The sequence below is a fragment of the Protomyctophum parallelum genome (assembly GCF_964188405.1).
Source record: "Protomyctophum parallelum genome assembly, chromosome: 9".
Taxonomy (NCBI): domain Eukaryota; kingdom Metazoa; phylum Chordata; class Actinopteri; order Myctophiformes; family Myctophidae; genus Protomyctophum; species Protomyctophum parallelum.
Genome location: NC_139706.1, coordinates 3982653 through 4005110, shown reverse-complemented (window position 1 = coordinate 4005110; position 22458 = coordinate 3982653). Strand labels below are relative to the sequence as shown.

Sequence of the window (22458 nt, the reverse complement as noted above, 5' to 3'; positions counted from 1 at the left end):
CGGGGCAGGCAGGGAAGGGGGAGGGGCCAAGCACGCACGCAGGGGGAGGGGCCAGGCAAGGGGGAGGGGCCAGGCAGGGAAGGGGGAGGGGCCAGGGGGGCAGGCGGGGAAGGGGGAGGGGCCAAGCACGCATGCAGGGGGAGGGGCCAGGCAGAGAAGGGGGAGGGGCCAAGCACGCACGCAGGGGGAGGGGCCAGGCAGAGAAGGGGGAGGGGCCAGGCAGGGAAGGGGGAGGGGCCAGGCAAGGGGGAGGGGCCAGGCAGGGAAGGGGGAGGGGCAGGGAAGGGGGAGGGGCCAAGCACGCACGCAGGGGGAGGGGCCAGGCAGAGAAGGGGGAGGGGCCAGGCAGGGAAGGGGGAGGGGCCAGGCAAGGGGGAGGGGCCAGGCAGGGAAGTGGGAGGGCCAGGCAGGGAAGGGGGAGGGGCCAGGCAAGGGGGAGGGGCCAGGCAGGCAAGGGGGAGGGGCAGGCAGGCAAGGGGGAGGGGCCAGGCAGGGAAGGGGGAGGGGCCAGGGGCAGGCGGGGGGCAGGGAAGGGGGAGGGGCCAGGCAGAGAAGGGGGAGGGGCCAGGCAGGGAAGGGGGAGGGACCAGGGGGCGGGGGCAGGCAGGGAAGGGGGAGGGGCCAAGCACACACGCAGGGGGAGGGGCCAGGCAAGGGGGAGGGGCCAGGCAGGGAAGGGGGAGGGGCCAGGCGGGGGGGGAGGGGCCAGGCAAGGGGGAGGGGCCAGGCAGGGAAGGGGGAGGGGCAGGCAGGGAAGGGGGAGGGGCCAGGCAAGGGGGGAGGGGCCAGGCAGGGAAGGGGGAGGGGCCAGGCAGGGAAGGGGGAGGGGCCAGGCAAGGGGGAGGGGCCAGGCAGGGAAGTGGGAGGGCCAGGCAGGGAAGGGGGAGAGGCCAGGCAAGGGGGAGGGGCCAGGCAGGCAAGGGGGAGGGGCAGGCAGGCAAGGGGGAGGGGCCAGGCAGGGAAGGGGGAGGGGCCAGGGGCAGGCGGGGGGCAGGGAAGGGGGAGGGGCCAGGCAGAGAAGGGGGAGGGGCCAGGCAGGGAAGGGGGAGGGACCAGGGGGCGGGTGCAGGCAGGGAAGGGGGAGGGGCCAAGCACACACGCAGGGGGAGGGGCCAGGCAAGGGGGAGGGGCCAGGCAGGGAAGGGGGAGGGGCCAGGCGGGGGGGGAGGGGCCAGGCAGGGAAGGGGGAGGGGCCAGGCACGCACGCACGCACGCACGCACAGGCAGGGAAGGGGGAGGGGCCAGGCAAGGGGGAGGGGCCAGGCAGGGAAGGGGGAGGGGCCAGACGGGGGGGGGGGAGGGGCCAGGCAGGGAAGGGGGAGGGGCCAGGGGGCGGGGGGCAGGCAGGGAAGGGGGAGGGGCCAAGCACGCACGCAGGGGGAGGGGCCAGGCAAGGGGGAGGGGCCAGGCAGGGAAGGGGGAGGGGCCAGGCGGGGGGGGGAGGGGCCAGGCAGGGGCCAGGCAGGGGGAGGGGCCAGGCAGGCCAAGCACGCATGCAGGGGGAGGGCCAGGCAGAGAAGGGGGAGGGGCCAGGCAGGGAAGGGGGAGGGACCAGGGGGCGGGGGGGCAGGCAGGGAAGGGGGAGGGGCCAAGCACGCACGCAGGGGGAGGGGCCAGGCAAGGGGGAGGGGCCAGGCAGGGAAGGGGGAGGGGCAGGCAGGGAAGGGGGAGGGGCCAGGCAAGGGGGGAGGGGCCAGGCAGGGAAGGGGGAGGGGCCAGGCAGGGAAGGGGGAGGGGTCAGGCAGGGAAGGGGGAGGGGCAGGAAGGGAAGGGGGAGGGGCCAAGCACGCACGCAGGGGGAGGGGCCAGGCAAGGGGGAGGGGCCAGGCAGGGAAGGGGGAGGGGCCAGGCGGGGGGGGAGGGGCCAGGCAGGGAAGGGGGAGGGGCCAGGCACGCACGCACGCACGCACGCACAGGCAGGGAAGGGGGAGGGGCCAGGCAAGGGGGAGGGGCCAGGCAGGGAAGGGGGAGGGGCCAGACGGGGGGGGGGGGGGAGGGGCCAGGCAGGGAAGGGGGAGGGGCCAGGGGGCGGGGGGCAGGCAGGGAAGGGGGAGGGGCCAAGCACGCACGCAGGGGGGGGGGCCAGGCAAGGGGGAGGGGCCAGGCAGGGAAGGGGGAGGGGCCAGGCGGGGGGGGAGGGGCCAGGCAGGGAAGGGGGAGGGGCCAGGCACGCACGCACGCACGCACAGGCAGGGAAAGGGGAGGGGCCAGGCAAGGGGGAGGGGCCAGGCAGGGAAGGGGGAGGGGCCAGGCGGGGGGGGGGAGGGGCCAGGCAGGGAAGGGGGAGGGGCCAGGCACGCACGCACGCACGCACGCACAGGCAGGGAAGGGGGAGGGGCCAGGCAAGGGGGAGGGGCCAGGCGGGGGAGGGGGAGGGGCCAGGAAAGGGGAGGGGCCAGGCAGGGGGAAGAGGAGGGGCCAGGCAGGGAAGGGGGAGGGTTGCTGGGGACAGGAAGTAAGCTATTACACCCACTTCCTGACGTCCTAGAGAGACGGGACCACCACCGTTGCAATCGGGGCAAAAAAGTGAGTCTGGGGAACCCGCTCCCGTTGCTCAAAGACACTCCTAGGGTCTAGGGTCAAGGGTTGACCTTTGAAAGGCTTCGTTTCGGGCCTTGTGCTTTTAAAAATCTATAAAATATTCAGATAAAATCCTGTCTCTACAAACAAGACTGTTTCTGAATGTTTGAAGCATGCCGAATCCAATGGAATGGGTTTCGTAGCCCTACGACATTGCCAACTCTCCGCCAAATCAAAAGAGACACGTTTTTTTAGCCCCAAAAGCTCAATTAATTAAATAATTTTTCAAACACCACTTTTTCCGACTCACTTTTTCCAGCTGGATCTAATGGAATTGGTCCCATTGAAAAAAAATGTTTTGTTATTTGTCTAACCACTTTAACGCTTATAAGTCAAAAACCCTTATATATTACGGGCCCATCTTTTAGTATGTTATATAGCTTGTCAAGACGAACAATCTGATATGTGGTTCATATGTGGTTCTCCACACACGGTCGTGTAATTCCTAACCCTAGGGTTACACTTTGAGGCGCGATAGCTCCTCCCACAAACGTCGAAAATGGGCGTGCCTTGCATCCACGCGTAGCTATCGATTAGACGAACGTGCTGATATGTGTCTCCCCGCGCACGGATGTGTGGTTCTCAAATTTTAAAATTTCAATTCCCCCTTCAATACACTGTCAGCTTCACCATGTCTATAAGGCTTCCGCTTTACACATGATAGTTGGAAAACTTTTGCTACAGGTGTCGCACGACAATGGCGGACATATCAGAGCGAAGATCTCGAAAAACTGAACACGCCCATGTAAATTACTTGGCTGACGGACTTATCGTTCTCGAGCTATCGCGCGTTGAAAACTAACCAATTAACTAGCCAATTAAGATAACCGTAAGTCCCTGTGCTGGGAAACACATATCGGCGTGTTCGGCTCGTCGTGCTGAGTCCGAAAATGGTCTCGGTTTTTTCCAGAAGGTTTCGGGGGGCTGGGGACAGGAAGTAGCCGTTTACACCCACTTCCTGACGTCGTAGAGAGATGAGACCACCACCATTGGAATCGGGGCAAAAAAGTAAGTGGGAATACATGCCCCTTGATTAGAAAAAATAATAGGAAATATCTTCTTTTTGGATGCATTGGTGCCATTTTTACAAACTTTGGCGCCCTTTTTCACCACTTTCCCAACGTCAGACAGTCTCGTCGTTGATATATTCGGATTCAGCGGGAAAAAGTGAGTCTAGAAAGGTATTTTAAAAAGAAAATGCACAACACTCCCTGTAGTTTAACCGTTAGCGCCACCTTTAGGCCCTTTCCCAAAGTCGTTTTGTTTCAAACAAGACATACTTTTGTTCAGAAGGTAAAGCTGAATCTGGGGAACCCACTCCCGTCGCTCAAAGACACTCCTAAGGTCTAGGGTCAAGGTGTGGCCTTAGACAGGCTTCGTATGCGGCCTCCCAGCTCTAAAATCAATAACATATTCAGAAAAAATCCTGTTTCCACAAACAATACTGTTTCTGAATGTTTGAAGCATGCCGAATCCAATGGAAGGGGTCTCTAAGCTCTACGGCACTTCTAACTATCCACAAAATCAAAAGAGACACGTTTTTTCAGCCCCAAAAGCTCAAATAATTTATTTATTTTTCAAACACCACTTTTTCTGACTCACTTTTTCCAGCTGGATTTAATGGAATTTGTCCCGTTGAAAGAAAATGTTTCGTTATTTGTCTAACCTCTCTAAGGCTTCTAAGCTACTGGATATTAAGGGCCCATACAAACTTTGGCGCCCTTTTTCACCACTTTCCTGAGGTCAGACAGTCTCGTCATTGCAATATTCTGATTCAGCGTAAGAAAGTGAGTCTAGAGAGGTACCTTTAAAAAAAAAAATAGCAGATCTACAAGCTCATAGTGCGAGTGGCGCGCTACGAGCTTGTAGGTCTGCTATTTTTGAAAAACACACACACACACACGCACACACACACACACACACACACACACACACACACACACACAGACAGACAGACAGACAGACAGACAGACAGACAGACAGACAGACAGACAGACAGACAGACAGACAGACAGACAGACAGACGCATGCACATATAGTAGGCTATTCTTTATTCAATTGTATGCATTGCAATTATTTGAAAACAAGACTTTTCAGAAAACCGTGTATTCATATTAGATGTTAAATAATTGGATGGCCAAAACAAATTTATGTTTTATGTTTTACTTTTGGCTGTCTGCTAATCACAAGGTAATTTTCTGCCTGTAGCACTTTGAGATTTGTTTCAAATGTAAAGTGCGTTATAAATACAATTTATTATTATTATTATTATTATTATTATTATAAAATATCTCATATTGCTTTCTCTAGCCCCCCCCCTCTCTGTGTCTGTGTAACCCGGTTGGGTATATAATATTTTTTGGTTTCATGTTTTCTGTTTAAAAACGTTTTTGTAACTTCATAACTAATTATTTAGGAGTTTGTTTTGTTTTGTTTTAAAAGAAAGGTGTATCTGATATTTCTATAGCAGCACTCATGGGGTTAACATTCTGTATGGGACCTGGGGTTAGGGAGTGTGTTGCTGACGGACGGCAGGAAGTGAAACACCAGAGCCAAGAGGATGATGTTGTTGCTTCAGAGGAGGGTGAGTGAGCAAAGCAGTAATTCAGATAAACTGTGTTTTATATTATACGTTTGCAGTGCACAAACCTGCATGCAGAGAGTTTACACAACAATCGGAGAGGACAATCACCATGTTTGGAGAAGCAACTGAATGTCTCCAGGGAATTCAGTGACACTGACTGTCTGCTTTGTGTTGACATGCTAACGCTAATGCTAACGCTAGCTCAGTGAGGTTAGTGCCTGTTCATTGCACGTGGACAGACGTTTTCTAGACTTAGTTTAACTTCCACACAGTTGGTCTGTTGATGTGTTAGTCTGTTGTTTTCCACTGGAAGACACAAAGAGGACATTCCAGTTGGAGCAACCAGAGCTTCACTCAACGTGGGATGAGAGGAGACACTTGCTATGCTGCTGTATCTACAGCTGTGAGGGACTGAGTTTGGACCTACAGAAACATCATCTTTTATTTTTGGATCACCGAGGAGCCAAGGAGCCATTGTTGGTTTGAGGCCACAACGCACACAAGCAACTACTACCAGGCGGCCTGCAACTTAAAGGTTTTTTGGGGAACTTTGGGGGTGTCCTTAAGTGACTCAGGGTAATTTAAAGGGTTTTTCCATTTCATTAATATATCTTTGAGAAGGTATTTCTTTATTTACTGGTATTCCTGAAAGAAGAGGGGTATGTTCTATTAAGGTTTTGAACCTATAGTGTTACAGAGCACTTTATTTGTTTACGTTTTGTATGTTGTTGTCTATTTACTATTTTTGCACAGTCATTGCACAGAATTAACTAACTGAGAACTATTTTTCTAAGTACTGACTTGTGTGACTTCATTTGATTGCCTTTTTCTGTTTAGAATAGAGGGTCCATTTGGTTACAAGTAAGCACTAAGGTAAAACTGAAGTTTAAAAAAGGCTTATTACTATATGCTTTGGGTTAAAACTGCATAAAAAGGTCATTTCATGATAGTGTGGTTTTAAAAAACAGCTTGAGCATTTATTAGTTAATAAGGGAACCCAAGTTTATATTTAAAAGATTAAAACTGCTAGGTACTTTTAATGTAAAAGAACCAATACATACAATACAAAAATAGCAGACCTACAAGCTCGTATCGCGCCACTCGGTGGCGCGATATGAGCTTGTAGATCTGCTATTTTTCAATAGCTAAAGCATAACATGATGCCAACACCAAAATGGGTGCGTTTTCAATAGCTAAAGCATAACATGATGCTGACACCAAAATGGGTGCGTTTTCAATAGCTAAAGCATAACATGATGCCAACACCAAAATGGGTGCGTTTTCAATAGCTAAAGCACGACATGATGCTGACACCAAAATGGGTGCGTTTTCAATAGCTAAAGCATAACATGATGCCAACACCAAAATGGGTGCGTTTTCAATAGCTAAAGCACGACATGATGCCAACACCAAAATGGGTGCGTTTTCAATAGCTAAAGCATAACATGATGCCAACACCAAAATGGGTGCGTTTTCAATAGCTAAAGCACGACATGATGCCAACACCAAAATGGGTGCGTTTTCAATAGCTAAAGCACGACATGATGCTGACACCAAAATGGGTGCGTTTTCAATAGCTAAAGCATAACATGATGCCAACACCAAAATGGGTGCGTTTTCAATAGCTAAAGCACGACATGATGCCAACACCAAAATGGGTGCGTTTTCAATAGCTAAAGCATAACATGATGCCAACACCAAAATGGGTGCGTTTTCAATAGCTAAAGCACGACATGATGCCAACACCAAAATGGGTGCGTTTTCAATAGCTAAAGCACGACATGATGCCAACACCAAAATGGGTGCGTTTTCAATAGCTAAAGCACGACATGATGCCAACACCAAAATGGGTGCGTTTTCAATAGCTAAAGCACGACATGATGCCAACACCAAAATGGGTGCGTTTTCAATAGCTAAAGCATAACATGATGCCAACACCAAAATGGGTGCGTTTTCAATAGCTAAAGCACGACATGATGCCAACACCAAAATGGGTGCGTTTTCAATAGCTAAAGCACGACATGATGCCAACACCAAAATGGGTGCGTTTTCAATAGCTAAAGCACGACATGATGCCAACACCAAAATGGGTGCGTTTTCAATAGCTAAAGCACGACATGATGCCAACACCAAAATGGGTGCGTTTTCAATAGCTAAAGCATAACATGATGCCAACACCAAAATGGGTGCGTTTTCAATAGCTAAAGCACGACATGATGCCAACACCAAAATGGGTGCGTTTTCAATAGCTAAAGCATAACATGATGCCAACACCAAAATGGGTGCGTTTTCAATAGCTAAAGCACGACATGATGCCAACACCAAAATGGGTGCGTTTTCAATAGCTAAAGCATAACATGATGCCAACACCAAAATGGGTGCGTTTTCAATAGCTAAAGCATAACAAAAGGGGTTCCCCATTGGGCGGGAACCCCTTTTGGTGTTTCAAACTTTAGCTGTTGAGAAATAGCAGACCTACAAGCTCGTAGCGCGCCACTCGGTGGCGCGCTACGAGCTTGTAGCTCTGCTATTTTTCAACAGCTAAAGCATAACATGATGCCAACATCAAAATGGGTGCCCGTTCAGAATGGGTTAACCCATTCTGACCTGAGATCAGATTCTAAAAATGTCTATTACATCCTGACAGTTTCATTATTAACCCATTCTGACATGAGATCAGATTCTAAAAATGTCTATTACATCCTGACAGTTTCATTATTAACCCATTCTGAAATGAGATCAGATTCTAAAAATGTCTATTACATCCTGACAGTTTCATTATTAACCCATTCTGACCTGAGATCAGATTCTAAGAGTGTCTTTGATTTTTCAAAAAATAGCAGACCTACAAGCTCGTATCGCGCCACTCGGTGGCGCGATATGAGCTTGTAGATCTGCTATTTTTCAATAGCTAAAGCACGACATGATGCCAACACCAAAATGGGTGCCCGGTCAGAATGGGTTAAGTAAAAGTAGCAATAGCACAGTGTTTGTTAATATAAAGGTACTTTAAAGGACAACTTCACGCATTTTCAACCTGCAGTGTCTTCATAATGACATGACTAGTCCTCCACCTATCTATCTTTCCATCTCCCTCCCTGCCTGCCCCCCCCCCCCCCCCCCTTCTCATCACTCGGTCTCCCATCGTATTCCTGTCGCCATGTCTCATACGCAAACAATCAAACGCTCGTCCAACCGTCCATCCATCCAATCATCCTTGTTTCCATTTGTCTTCCACTCCGTTTATCATCCATCCCGCCTGTTCCTGGCTCATCTTCGTCTCGTCTCGTGCTGTTCTCATGGTACTTACCCCCCCCCCCCCCTTCTCCTCCTCCTCGCATACCTTTCCTCCTCCCTCTCACCCCCACCCCCCCCCCCCTCCCTCAGTCTCAGGCCATGCGGATCGTGCGGACGGTGGGCCAGGCCTTTGATGTGTGCCACCAGCTGACAATGCAGGGCACAGCAGAGGAGCAGGAGGGAGGAGGAGGAGGAGAGGGGAGCGCAGAGGGCACAGACGCAGCGCCAGGTGACAACAACCCCTCCCCCCCCCCAATGCTGCAGTATACCTGCCACCAGAAACATTATGGACTAGAATCCTTAAACCCTCTAGTCTTAGAGAAATTAACTGGAGTTAACTGTACTCGGGCCAGTTGGTTTGAGCTCGTAAATCCAGCTATATTTCTGCGGCAATGTTCGCCCCAAAATATGGATGCTGTAGTTAAAGCTTGGTTAACCAGCAAATATATAATGTATTTTGTAGACTATTGGACCCTTTCTTTTTTTTAAACATCTGTTTATTGTGAATTTTGGCATACAAGCATTTCAATAATGTTTAACCAGTAAGATTGGACAAAAAAATAGAAAAAACATGCAAACAAACAAAACAAGAGACTTACAATAAAAAGAGACAAAACATAATCATCAAAGAAAAAGACAAAAACAATAAAATAATAACTGACATGGCTGATGACTACACCGCACTCTGATGACAGAAACAACATCACAATCAATTCTAAAAAAACATTTCTGATATGGAAAATAAAACATGCGTATACATGTGTACCCAGTACCCACAATATAAACATACATACAGTATACACATATCAAACATTCATAGATACATTAATTAGATGACATTACGGGGCAGAACAATATTGAATTCAATCACTTTCAGTCCAACATAACAAGCATCTCAATAATGGGTGACCAGATGTTTTTAAATAAGGGTTCCATTTTTGACAGGGTAAATCTAAATTTTCTCCAAATGCAGCACTCCTCCCAGCCTCCTTTAGCCACATGTCAACTGTCGGAGGTTTATCCGGCTTCCAGGCCTGTAGTATTAACTTCCTAGCTAGCAGTGTAGCTAGCGAAATGGCCCGTGCCTCATATTTGTTTTGAACCTGATCTGGTTCCTATTGGACCCCTTCTATTTTCCCCTCCACACTAAATATAATTGCAGGAAATAACTAGACACACACACACATGTAGATCTGCTCTTTTCGTGGAATGTTCACTCCAGAATTGAGACGCGAGAGATTAAAGGTGATGAAAGACAAAAAATATAGCCTACCCTGTGTAGTGTGTAACAATAAGAATCTCTCTCTCTCTCTCTCTCTATCTCTCTCTCTGTTGCTCTCTTCCCTCGCTCAATGTCGCTCTCCCTCTCTATGTCTCCCCCTTCTCTCTCTCTCTCCCAGCTAAGAAGCGATTTGCGCTGTCAGAGGAGACCGACCTTGAGGCGACCACAGAGGAGAGCATCGACTGCCTCTCCTCATCAGACCCTGAGAGGAGCAAAAGGGACGAGGCCCTCGTTAAAGACGCAAAGGTCATGTCTCACCATCTGCCATCATTGAATAATCTTCCCACCGTGTTTGTGCTTCACTCGGCTGGCTTATTCTCAGAACTTCAACCTAAAACCGTGTTGTTCTCAAATAAATTGTATGTGGTCGTGCATCTGAAGAGATTTTGTTCCAGGGCTCTCTATAGCCTATTAGTGTATTTTCTGTTTTCACCGTACCATTCAATATCTTAGATGAAAATAGCTGATCGACAAGCTTTTACAAGGCGTTGCAGCGTGACGCATTAGTAAGCTTGTCGATCTGCTAAAGAATTCCCAGAATACAGATGTAGGTTCAAGACCCCTAATTTTAAAATTCTCAATTGTTTGAAAAGGGCAAGATCTACAAGTCATCAATCAGCATTTTTTTTTATACCTGTATATTAAATAAAATGGGTTACTTACTGTTACTCATTTAGCTGGGACCACCCATGGGACCCCCTCAAGGACCCCACTTTGAAAACACTGGGCTGTATTTTGCGTGTCTTAAGTACCAGGTCTTATTCCCTAACTTGAGTAAACTAAAGACCTGGAGGCGTGATCAATGCCATTTGGCTATTCTGAGTGGCCAGCGAGCATTGACCACGCCTCCAGGTCTTTAGTTTACTCAAGTTAGGGAATAAGACCTGGTACTTAAGACACGCAAAATACAGCCCAAAGTCCTAAAGTCAAGCAGCAAGCACTTGATTCTCTATATAATGCGACCTGTGGTTGCTAACAGGTCAGGTGTCCTTTTATATATGCCTTTTCAAGGGTTCAAATTCATAAATAGCAAAAATAGCAGATCGACAAGTGAAGCACATCACTTGACAGACATGACAGTATATGTGACACACCCATACGGAACATATCAAAGAAATAACATGTACATATATAAATGTTGCGAGCACCATACACAAAATATTGTGGTGGCATAAAAATAAATAAATAAAAGTTGCATAGTCCTATGCTAAGCGACACTGATACAAACCACATAACCTGAATCAAGTTTTGAAACGAAAACAAGACAAACGTACGACAAGACAAGGCAAGACAAGACAAGACACAACGTAGGGCATTCATTTATGAAAAAATAAACACAAAAAGTTAAAATATGGAGATAAGAGGTTTCTGCCCGACGGCAACCATAGACATTTTCCTGCTGACTTCCCACTGCTTCTGCTGCTGTGCCGACTAAATGACGGAGTCTAACTGGAAATCGAAGGAATGTAATAATTTGTGCCACACACAGACGCCATATGAATAATTAACTGAATCCATGAAGTGAGTCCCACAGCGTTTGAACAGCTACGTCTCAGCAAGGCATCCATTCCTTTTAACGGGGCCATATTTGCATTATTTAAGTATCCAGAAATGTAAATCATCATACTAAAGTAATTAAACAACTCCAGAGGCTTGAGACACAGGGAGATGAAAGGCTGCCCTCATGAAGAGCTGCAGGACGATCAATAGATGCTACTGAAGCCTGCAAACAAAGCTCGTTTGACCACTTGAACCACCACCATTTTACATTTCATCGCACAATGCCATTGAGTGGCAGAAAAGGACACTTTGCAACGTGACACACTGGCACAAAATCGGACCGTAAATTATGAATTGAGTGGGCAAAACTATACCTATATTAAATTGTTTATAGGATCAATATTGTTTATAGGATCAATATAAGTACATTTATATATGATAACCCTTCCACGGGAGTAGCTTTTTCATATTTATCACACATTTTGTAATTTTCTTTTTATATCTGGTCTGAAATGCAACCGGAGATGAATTCTATTGGCTGAAACCGCAGCGACGGCGGCTCTTCACTCAGTAGAACCAGTAGAAAGCCTAGAAACATACCCTACTTTATCATTCATTTTAAAATGAACGGGAACATCATTTATTAAACTAATATAACGATGATTTAAAAAAGACTTTGAACTAGCGATTGAAAATACAAAGTGTTTATGCCAATGCTTATTAACCCATTCTGAACGGGCACCCATTTTGGTATTAGCATCATGTTATGCTTTAGCTATTGAAAAATACCAGATCTACAAGCTCATATCGCGCCACCGAGTGGCGCGATACGAGCTTGTAGGTCTGCTATTTTTGAAAAAAATCGAAGAACGACTGACATTTTTAGAATCTGATCTCAGGTCAGAATGGGTTAATCAGACCAGTGTGTGTCCAGTGGAAACCTCGTATGAATCTGATCTCAGGTCAGAATGGGTTAAGGTAATGAAAAACCCATGCGCTTGAATAGAGCGTTATTGGTTCTGACACCTGCAGGGGGGGAAACAGCAAGACTACAGGCCATTCATATGAACTGCAGTCTCTTCCTAATACGGCATCAATTCATTAGCCCCGGAGACCGCAGGTGTTTTTTCACAAGCCAGATAGGCCCTTGTGTGAGACCAAGCACAACATCTGTTGTATATAGCTAACACCAATATTGCAACGAGCAATAAAACCAAACCAATATATTATATGTCCCATCTCTCATAGGACAGATAAGCCTTATGCCTTATTACTACCCACAACAACACTCCCAAGTTAATTGTATCTGCTATAATCACTGAACAGCTGAGCCACCTGACATCAATCCATACCTCTATGGGTTCTAGCTGCATTGATTGAGTTTCCACTGAAAGCTGCACGCCTACAGCCCCTAACTATATCCTGTCACTGATGTCTGATTGCATGATAATGATGCTGTTGGCCTGGATTCAGTTGTGGAAAGTATAATTAATTATATTTACTCTGTGCTGCTGTGTTTCCTTTTTTCCCCCCCAAGACTTTAAACTTGTACCCCACTACGACTCTGAGGCAAACATTGTACTTTTTACTCCTCTACAATCATTTGAAAGGTTTAGTTACTTTGTACTCACCATTCAAAAAAGGTCACAACAAAATGTAGATCTTCAAGTTCTCCTGAAAGATTTGGACTAAGCTTGGAAATAATGAGTACATTTTCTTTTGGTCAGGGCAGAAAAGTGAAGACGCAAATTGTGATTGGCCGGAATGAGATGATGTATGATGATAAGAGCACCCCCCACTTCACACCGGTGTGTGTGTGTGTGTGTGTGTGTGTGTGTGTGTGTGTGTGTGTGTGTGTGTGTGTGTGTGTGTGTGTGTGTGTGTGTGTGTGTGTGTGTGTGTGTGTGTGTGTGTGTGTGTGTGTGTGTGTGTGTGTGTGTGTGTGTGTGTGTGTGTGTGTGTGTGTGTGTGTGTGCGTGCGTGCAGTGAGAGCACCAAAACCATCTCTTTAAGTGTCACTTTTGCATTAACATTGTTGTCATTCGGTGGAAACCTCATCATGTTAAAATTTTTTAGCTTTCAGGATTCTAATTTAAACGCGACACATTTTGAGCTTGTAGATCTGCTACTTTTGTGTGACACACTAGTATGATCAAGTATAGCTATTCATTTACAAAAAACAAACAAATACAAAAATAAAGAATATGGAAATAGGAGTTTTCTGCCCCACAGCGGTGATATTTAATATATTATACACAATCTCTTAGTTTATTCCTTGTTTTGTACATCACTCCCCAGACGCCCTATGAGCGGTCCCTGCTGCTCAGCTCCCCCATCCTGGGTGCCTCGGTGTTGGGTCGGCCGGCTAGAGACGCGCCCTGCTCTTCGGAGCACCAGGTCCATCTGCTCCAGAAGCAACTGGAGCAACAGGAGCAGCAGGCCCAGGCAGCCTCAGCACAGGTACTGCATGGACATTGGACACTCAACACTCAGCTATGGAAAATGTTCACATTGAGCAGAAACCTTGTAGCCAAAACCCTTACTATTGGGGGGAAAGGGTAGCCTGGTTTCCAGCCCACTCGACTGAGCGCACTGGGGCCCCTTTTCCACTGGTTGGTTCCCAATGGGAACCGGTTCAGTTCTTTTTGATTCTTAGTCCATGAGCCAGAGCTCCAAAATTGAAACATTAATTATGAATTGAGTGGAGCAAAACCATACCTATATTAGATTGTTATCACCATTAAACTTCCCCAATTGAGTACTTACACGAAGACAATGATTTATTGTATTACAAATTTTACATTTTTAAATATGCAAATGAGGCATTACATAGGAAAATATGCAAAATAATCTAAAATATGAAAAAGCTACTACTGTGGAAGGGTTATCATGTATTAATTTACTTGTATTGATCCTATAAACAATTTAATATAGGGTATAGTTTGCCCACCAATTTTGGAGCTCTGGCTCATGGACTAAAAACCAAAAAGAACTGAACCGGTTCCCACTGGGAACCAACCGGTGGAAAAGGGGTCTGGTTGGAAGCTCTCAGAGTCTGACAATCAGGCTAGACTTATTATGTTACAGTGGATTCAATGTAGCTATTATTTAGTGACACATAGGCCTATCACAATTATTACATAATCACCTAATCGTAATTGTTTTTGCATAATCGTCAATCGTTTCCATGTTAAAAATGCCCATACATTTTCTAAAATTTTTCAAAAATAGAAATAGCAGATCTACAAGCTTACAACTTACAATGTCACGAAAGTGACGTGTTGTAAGCTTGAAGATCAACTATTTCGCTATTTAAAAAATATATATATGTGTCAGTGATTTCTTTGTATATAAGTTATATAAACAGAAATTCAAATTGTAACTTTCTATTGTTCAATGCAAAAAACACAATGAAATTGTTACTCGCCTTTATTCGTGGGACAATTAATCGTCAACTTAAATTTGTAATTTGTAGTCCTGGTGACACAATAGGTACTGCGTGGGAATTCAAGAAAATAAATGTGAAATAAAAGCACAAACTTGTGATTAAAGTATAAATCGACTTAGTACACCAAAATGTATTTTGAAACCAGCGCTGAAGAAACCCCCATAGGACATGATTTTCATGCTTGTTGCCACTAATGAAGAATGGAACTATTTCTGGGTCTGCTGTATACAAGAACGCTGAGGCTTACTTCGTCATGCCTTTTTTCACTTTGAGTTTTGGAACAATGATTCTCAATGTTTTTTCATTCCAAGGACCCGCAGTTTGATATTGCTGCTGTCGGGAAGAAATTCATAAATGAATGCCCTACTTCGTCATACTACAATGTCAGTAGCAAAAAATTAGCCGATCTACAAGCTCAAAATGGTTTGCTATTTAGCAGTCACTTACTTTGGAAATATGATGTTTCCACCTAGCAGCAATTACTGTGCATTAGGTCACGGACATTTGATATACAAGTTTTCATCTCTGGCACCCCAATCTATAAAATCACTGTACAATCCTCAGTGTTTATTTAACTAATGGTCCTTTTGGACCCCTGGTGGTCTCTGGATCTGACGTTGAGAATCAGCTTTAGAAATGACTGAGGCCTCCCGCAAATTTGACTGATATCTAGGCATTTCGCACAGAGGCGACTTGGTCTGTGCCTGTGTAACAGCCGAGATTCAAACACCAGTCTCTTGCGCGGTAAGGGACACTGTAGCCAAACATCTTAACTACTAGCCTAAAGTAAAGGGGAATTCCCCTTTGTCTGGGGGAGATATTGCTGTGTCCACTGACGATGTCTTTTGAGCTGAGGAGCGCTGTAGCGCAGTGCTAATATTAACACCCACACCGTTCAAACCGATCAACCATTGCTGTGCTCAAATGTTTTTATCCATGTTATTAGCACAGATAGCTTAGCTGCGTCTTTACCGTAGAAATGCATGGCAAACTGCCAGTGGTGGAAAAAGTACTCACATTCTTTACTTTAAGTAAAAGTATCAATAGTGCAATGTCGAAAAAAACCTGATCACCCCTATATCTCCATATATGGAGCTGGCCTGTTCTGACATCACAACACTTCATATCTGGGCATGCCTGCCTGGCACAGAACTCCATATATATAGGAATAAAGGGACACGGAGAGACAGATACATAAATCTCCATAATGGGCATAAAAGGGACAGAGAAAGATGGGTGGAACGGGTACTCTGACACGGGTACAACGGGTGGGGCGTGGATCTACGGGTGGATGAAGTGGCTAATGTACGTTTCGTAATAATCTTAACCCATTCTGACCTGAGATCAGATTCATACGAGGTTTCCGCCGGACACACACTGGTCCTGATGAACCCATTCTGACCTGAGATCAGATTCTAAAAATGTCAGTCGTTTTTTTAGATTTTTCAAAAATAGCAGACCTACAAGCTCGTATCGCGCCACTCGGTGGCGCGATATGAGCTTGTAGATCTGCTATTTTTAAATAGCTAAAGCATAACATGATGCCGACACCAAAATGGGTGCCCGGTCAGAATGGGTTAATAATCAAAATCTACAAAGTAACTAGTAACTAAACTTTGAAGTAGAAGTATTGCAAATTGGAAATAGTCAGGTAAAGTAAAAAATACCTCAAAATGTTACTTAAGTAGCCTACAGTACTTGAGTAAATGTATACCACTTGCAGACTGCTGCTGCCAGCTCAAAAGGGACACACAGCATGGATTTTGGTCTTCAGGTAAAAAGCTCTGTAACCTGGTACTGTATCCCGGGTTAGGAGACAGTCAAGACTCAAGACACACGTAAATGTGAATTTTCCACGTGCCCCGGGATGGTTTACCATGGGCTCAGCAGGCTGGAGGCTCTGAGGCACTCTGCTGCACATTCCATTGCTGCATGAGCTTATGGAGAAAGACAATGGCTAATGTCAGGGGTGTCATGGTAGGATTCTAAAGGGATTTCACGGAGCTAATGAGCTCTGCGTTCCAACTTTCCAACTTTCTGTTCCATATTTAGCAGATCCTCCTCTGGCAAGATAATGGCTGTAACGATTCTGTCCTTATCGAATGTGTGGAGAAGAGGAGAGAGCTTTAATCATATCTTAAATGTCACCGTCATTGCCGTGTGTGTGTGTGTGTGTGTGTGTGTGTGTGTGTGTGTGTGTGTGTGTGTGTGTGTGTGTGTGTGTGTGTGTGTGTGTGTGTGTGTGTGTGTGTGTGTGTGTGTGTGTGTGTGTGCGCGCTTGCGCGTGCGTGCGTTGTTCCTGCCTCTGCAGGTGCGTGTGCTTCAGGAGCAGCTGTCGGTGGAGCTGTGTGCGCGGACGGACGCTCAGGCGCGGGTGCAAAGGCTGCTGCAGCAGAACACAGACCTGCTGCAGCACATCTCCCTGCTGGTCAAACAGATTCAAGAGCTGGAGCTCAAAGCCACCGGCCCGCTGAAGTCCAGTGAGTTATTCTTCTTTTACGCTATAGGGTTGGGCAATGCAACTTCAAATCATTATCACCATTATCGTTTTGTACTGTAGTATGGTAATTGTAGTATGGTACAGGGTTTAGTCACTAAACGAAAATGATCAGGATTAGTCTCATAATACACTAAAGTTTAGTGTATTATGAGACTAATCGCGATCAATTTCGTGTTAAAGAAAATTACATGCCCAAAATAGGGAACCCAGGTTGAAAGTAAATCATCCCGTTCAGACCTGCAGATTTTCATCCTCTTGCGTCGCTGTGTTTTAATTTCAAAATTTATATCCCACCAACCCTTTTTTCTGGTGCCAATAGAGCACCGAAGTCCTGACGTAACTCGCTCATCCCTTCGATTTCCCTGGTTCACGGAAGTAATTTCTCTATGGAGAATAACATGGGGTGATCTTAATATCGTCTACTATAAGCGTTGTGGTCCAAAAATAAACAAGCTGTCTCGGCGTTATTGTCACGGAGGTGTCTCTGTATCGTTTGCAACAGTCAGTCACTCATATATGATACAGTCTGCTTCTAGCGAAAATCTAACTAATTCAGCAGCAGTAACATTAGCGTTTTCTCTCAGTCAGTTGATTCTTCATATCCATATGAGTGAAGCGGCCGGGATGACATGTTCATTTTTCAAACACAGTTCTTATATGAAGCAATCTAAAAATCCTCCTATGGTGATTTCAATGCAACAAAAAAAATACATGAACCTGGGGACTGACGCCCTCTACTGAAAGTGACGTCAGACTTCGGTGCTCTATTGCCTAAGCTGTAATCTTGGGTAGTGGACTGGGCCATGGCTCAGTGGTCCAGGCACCTTGGCTGGTGATCCAGTCTGGCAGTGTGCCGCGGGTTCAACTCCCGATCCCGACGGCCTTTACTGCATGTCTTCCCCCCCATCTCTCTCCCCATTTCCTGTCAGCCTACTGTCTGTCCCTCCATAAGAAATATAAAATAAAGGCGAAAGCCACAAAAAAAACACCTTCTCTATTTACCATCCTATAATCATACCTTCCTCTGTTTTATTTTATATTATTTTTGAACCCCTTTTTATTCCCAAATGTAGTCATTATTCCAAGTAATTCTTCCCCACACACTCCCCGCCGGGATTCCCTGCCTCGAACACGAGAAAATTGCTGGGCGCAGCCATAGCTGAGGTGTCACATGAACGCAACTTGACACCTATAAGCATTGATTGCCTACACCTGGCCTACAGGGCACCGCTCCATCGATTTGTCTATCGACCTTCCTGTGTATTTTAATCCCCTCCCCTTTCTTGTAGCCTGGGTTCCTTCCAGCCTGATTCGCTGTGTTCCGTGGATTTGTTTTGTCACTCGCTACTCAGTCTGGAAAGGGTCCTATCTCCAAGGTAGGAAAGGGTCCTATCTCCAAGGTAGGAAAGGGTCCTATCTCCAAGGTAGGAAAGGGTCCTATCTCCAAGGTAGGAAAGGGTCCTATCTCCCCCCAGTATTAGGATGAATTAGGATGTTGATATTCATTCATCAGCCAACACTCTCCACTCACAGGTAGTACCCCCCAGTGAGGACGTATAGGGCCTTAGTCCTACTCCTCCTCCGAGCCAACACTCCCCACTGACAGGTAGTTACCCCCCCCCCCCCCTTTTGATTTCATCAAAAGGGCATGTGAGTTCAAACCCACAATTCAACATTTTGGTTTTAAGATGTTGATATTCATATTGTATTCACCCGTAGGACCCCAAATCACACCTTAGAAGTACGTCTATTTCAAACAAAGTGTTTTTTGACTGGGGGGGTCATATTTTGATAAAAGGTTTTGGAATTGTTCTTGTTTTTTTTAGGTTTTCTAATCTCAATTGCACCCAAAAAACATGAACTTTTAACATTCAGTAGATTTTCTGTGATCTGGGGTTTTCTGGCTCAAACAGGTGCTCTGATTTGCCGGCAGTAAGTGACATCACTTACTGCAAATCCCATATATGTCAATGGGATTTGCCAGCAGATGTCACTGTTTCACTGTGTTGCCTGTTTTCATTGTAGCTCAAAAGGCCCAAAAAACCCCAAAGAAAACTTCAGACCACAGAAAATCCACTGAATGTTCAAAGTTCAGGTTTTTTGGGTGTAATTGAGGTCATAAAACCTAAAAGAAAAAAGAAAAAGAAAAAGAAATAAAAATGAATGTCATAAAACCTTTAAGATGTTGATATTCATATTGTATTCATCCTTAGGACCCCAAATATAGGGCATTAGTCCTACTCCTCCTCCCAACACTCCCCACTGACAGGTAGTCTTATCATTCACTAAACTCACCCCACACAGCCGTCAGTTTTTTTGTACTACTGACTACTGACAGTGGACTACTGAATAAAAGTAATGTTTACTTTTTACCGTAGGTTTAGTCTCGAATTGGCCATATTATTTTTGGCGCTGGCCGATGACGTATCAGCGACAACGTGGCTACGTAACGGTTGACGTTATGAAATGCAAGTCTGCTGCCTGCTGGCCAGATTGAGTAGCGAGTGACAAAACAAATCCACGGAACGGAATCAGGCTGGAACCCAGGCTACCTTCCTTTTGCATCTCTCCCATTTATTTTTCAACCCTTTCATGTCATGGTCACCCTCTCAGAGGACTGTGCTCTCTTTGGAGCATGGTGGCTAGTGTTCTGTCACCAGGTCATGAATTATCCAAGTGTGACACCAGCGCATCAGCAGATATGTCAGCGCTGCCTCGCTCTAACCTCATCTTGTATGCTCGCACCTCTCTCCCCCTGAACTCCAGTCTTAAACACTGTGTTTCTCATCAGAAAACGTACATTGGATACTTAGTGACCACTTTCATGCAGGTAATTGCGTATTACTTCAGCCAAACCTTTTGTACGTGTTACAAGATACATGCCTTATAGACCTTCTCAATGTGTGGTCCAGGAACATAGACCAGTATTATTTTGAATACAAGCATTGAGACTGTGTGTGCGATTTGGTTCATTCAATGCCCTGTGTTTGAGGCTCTCAAGGCGTGCCTGAGAGGCACAAGCACTCCCTCCGCACGTCTCAGATAATCACAGTGATTGGGGTGAGGTTTTGAAGACAACTGGTTTGGGAATTACTTGTCTACTGTACTGTATATCCCATTCTGACCTGAGATCAGATTCATACGAGGTTTCCCACTGGACACACACTGGTCTGATGAACCCATTCTGACCTGAGATCAGATTCTAGAAATGTCAGTCGTTCTTCGATTTAAAAAAAATAGCAGACCTACAAGCTCGTATCGCGCCACTCGGTGGCGCGATATGAGCTTGTAGATCTGCTATTTTTCAATAGCTAAAGCATAACATGATGCTGACACCAAATTGGGTGCCCGCCCAGAATGGGTTAAAGATATAAGGTCACAGTACACATTCTAAGCCTTCTTCCTCTGCAATGGGAGGATTTGATTTCAATATACTGTTTGTATTTGTCTTCCATTGGAAAAAATATATAATAATAACTACTTCATAAGATGTGTCTTCACCTCATTGTATTTTTAAACTAGTGTGGAAGAACCCCCATTAGGACATGATTTTCATGCTTGTTAACGCTGATTTCTCGTTCTCCGTTAAGTCAGCTGCTGAAAAGAACGCTGTGGCTTTGTTCGTCATGCACTCATCACATCCATCATATATATCTGCCGTGACAGGCCCTTTGTTAATGATCCACTGCTTGACTCAAACTATGTAGAAAACTCATTTGGGCCGCTTGTATCCACTATCTTATTCTTTCGGTCATGACCCATACTTTATCACTATACTGTAGGACAGTAGGAATCAAGATAGACAGTTATATTGAGAGCTTTGCCTTATGGCTCATCTCTCTTTTTGTGCAGTACAGTGACTTCAATACCGCTCCTGTATTATTAGTACTGTAGATCGTCACTGTCGGGTGGAAAACTGTTACTTTTCAGGATTCAAATAAAAAAAATCCAATCCAATCCAACTTTTTTTTTTTTTTTAACCCATTCTGACCGGGCACCCATTTTGGTGTCAGCATCATGTTATGCTTTAGCTATTGAAAAATAGCAGATCTATAAGCTCATATCGCGCCACCGAGTGGCGCGATACGAGCTTGTAGGTCTGCTATTTTTGAAAAATCGAAGACACTTTTAGAATCTGATCTCAGGTCAGAATGGGTTAATAATGAAACTGTCAGGATGTAATAGACATTTTTAGAATCTGATCTCAGGTCAGAATGGGTTAACGTGTGAAAGTTCAGATTCAGTGCTGTGAAAAGTGTCTGTCCTCTTCCTCTCCTCTTGTCCTCCATTCTTCTGATGCATGTGATCTTTCAGGGCCATGCTCTCGTTCTCCTCCTCACTCTCTCTCTCTCTCTCTTCCTGTGTTTCAGTGGGATCCATGGACAGCCTCCTAGAGATCACCTTCCGAGCCAAGCCCCAGCACGTGCTCTGTGACACGCCCATCGCCTCCGCCCGCCCTTCTTCCATCTCCAGCCAGCGGTCGGCGCTCCAACCCCGGGCGGCGACGACCACCAACGGCCCCTGGGCCTCCGCCGCCTTCTCCGGGCCCCGCTCTCCTGGCGCCGTGGCGACGATGGATGCCAGCTCGCTGGGGATCAGCGGCGGTGCGGTGCGACTTGAGTGTTTCCGCTTCACCTCCTCCCGGCTGCTGGAGACCCTGCAGCATCGCGGCGTCGGCGACCTGGGGGAGACCCCCGGTGACGGAGGAGGCCGCCCCCCGGGTGAGAGCTCACCGCTGGGGGAGCAGGTCCTGGGCGCACTGGAGCTGCTGCGCTTCAGGGAGTCGGGCATCGGCTCGGAATACGAATCCAACACGGACGAGAGCGACGACCGGGACAGCTGGGGCCGGGGCGAGGGGCCGGGGGGCCCGGAGGGCGCCGCCGCTCGCCTCTTTAACGTGCTGAACGCTGACAGCCCCTCGGACAGCCTAGGGGACGAGATGGCCGTGTAGCGGCGCCGACCGCTGCCACGCAGTGCCCCACATGTAACCATTTGAGCCCCTATAGCATCCCTATTCCAGGCATGGGGAAACGTTGGCCAAAAATAGCCGATCTAGAAACTCACATTGCGTTGCATTGCAAATCACTGTGAGGTTGTAGATCTCCTATTTTGGTTTTGGTGTAGAGTGGGTGAAAAAGAGCGGACCAAGTACAGAGGCAACTCATGTCCAACTAAGTACTAAGTACAGAGTGTTTAAGTGGTTAAACCGAACAGCCTGCGAGATAGAAGGAACACTGTGTTATTTCACGCTCTGCTATAAGCAGCTC

The 22458-nt window shown here is 46.6% G+C and overlaps 1 protein-coding gene across 1 annotated transcript in view; it reads left to right on the top strand.

Annotated features, from left to right (window-relative positions):
- LOC310863958 (carboxyl-terminal PDZ ligand of neuronal nitric oxide synthase protein-like) overlaps window positions 1-22142 on the top strand; it is a gene marked incomplete at both ends in the record, with an annotated part of 32113 nt that extends 9971 nt beyond the window's left edge. The window contains 5 exons of the mRNA XM_083772492.1: window positions 8552-8690; window positions 9862-9989; window positions 13542-13703; window positions 17003-17171; window positions 21562-22142. Coding sequence (XP_083628618.1) covers window positions 8552-8690; window positions 9862-9989; window positions 13542-13703; window positions 17003-17171; window positions 21562-22142 — 1179 coding nt within the window. The remainder of the gene's footprint in view (window positions 1-8551; window positions 8691-9861; window positions 9990-13541; window positions 13704-17002; window positions 17172-21561) is intronic.
- Window positions 22143-22458: the final 316 nt, after the last annotated feature.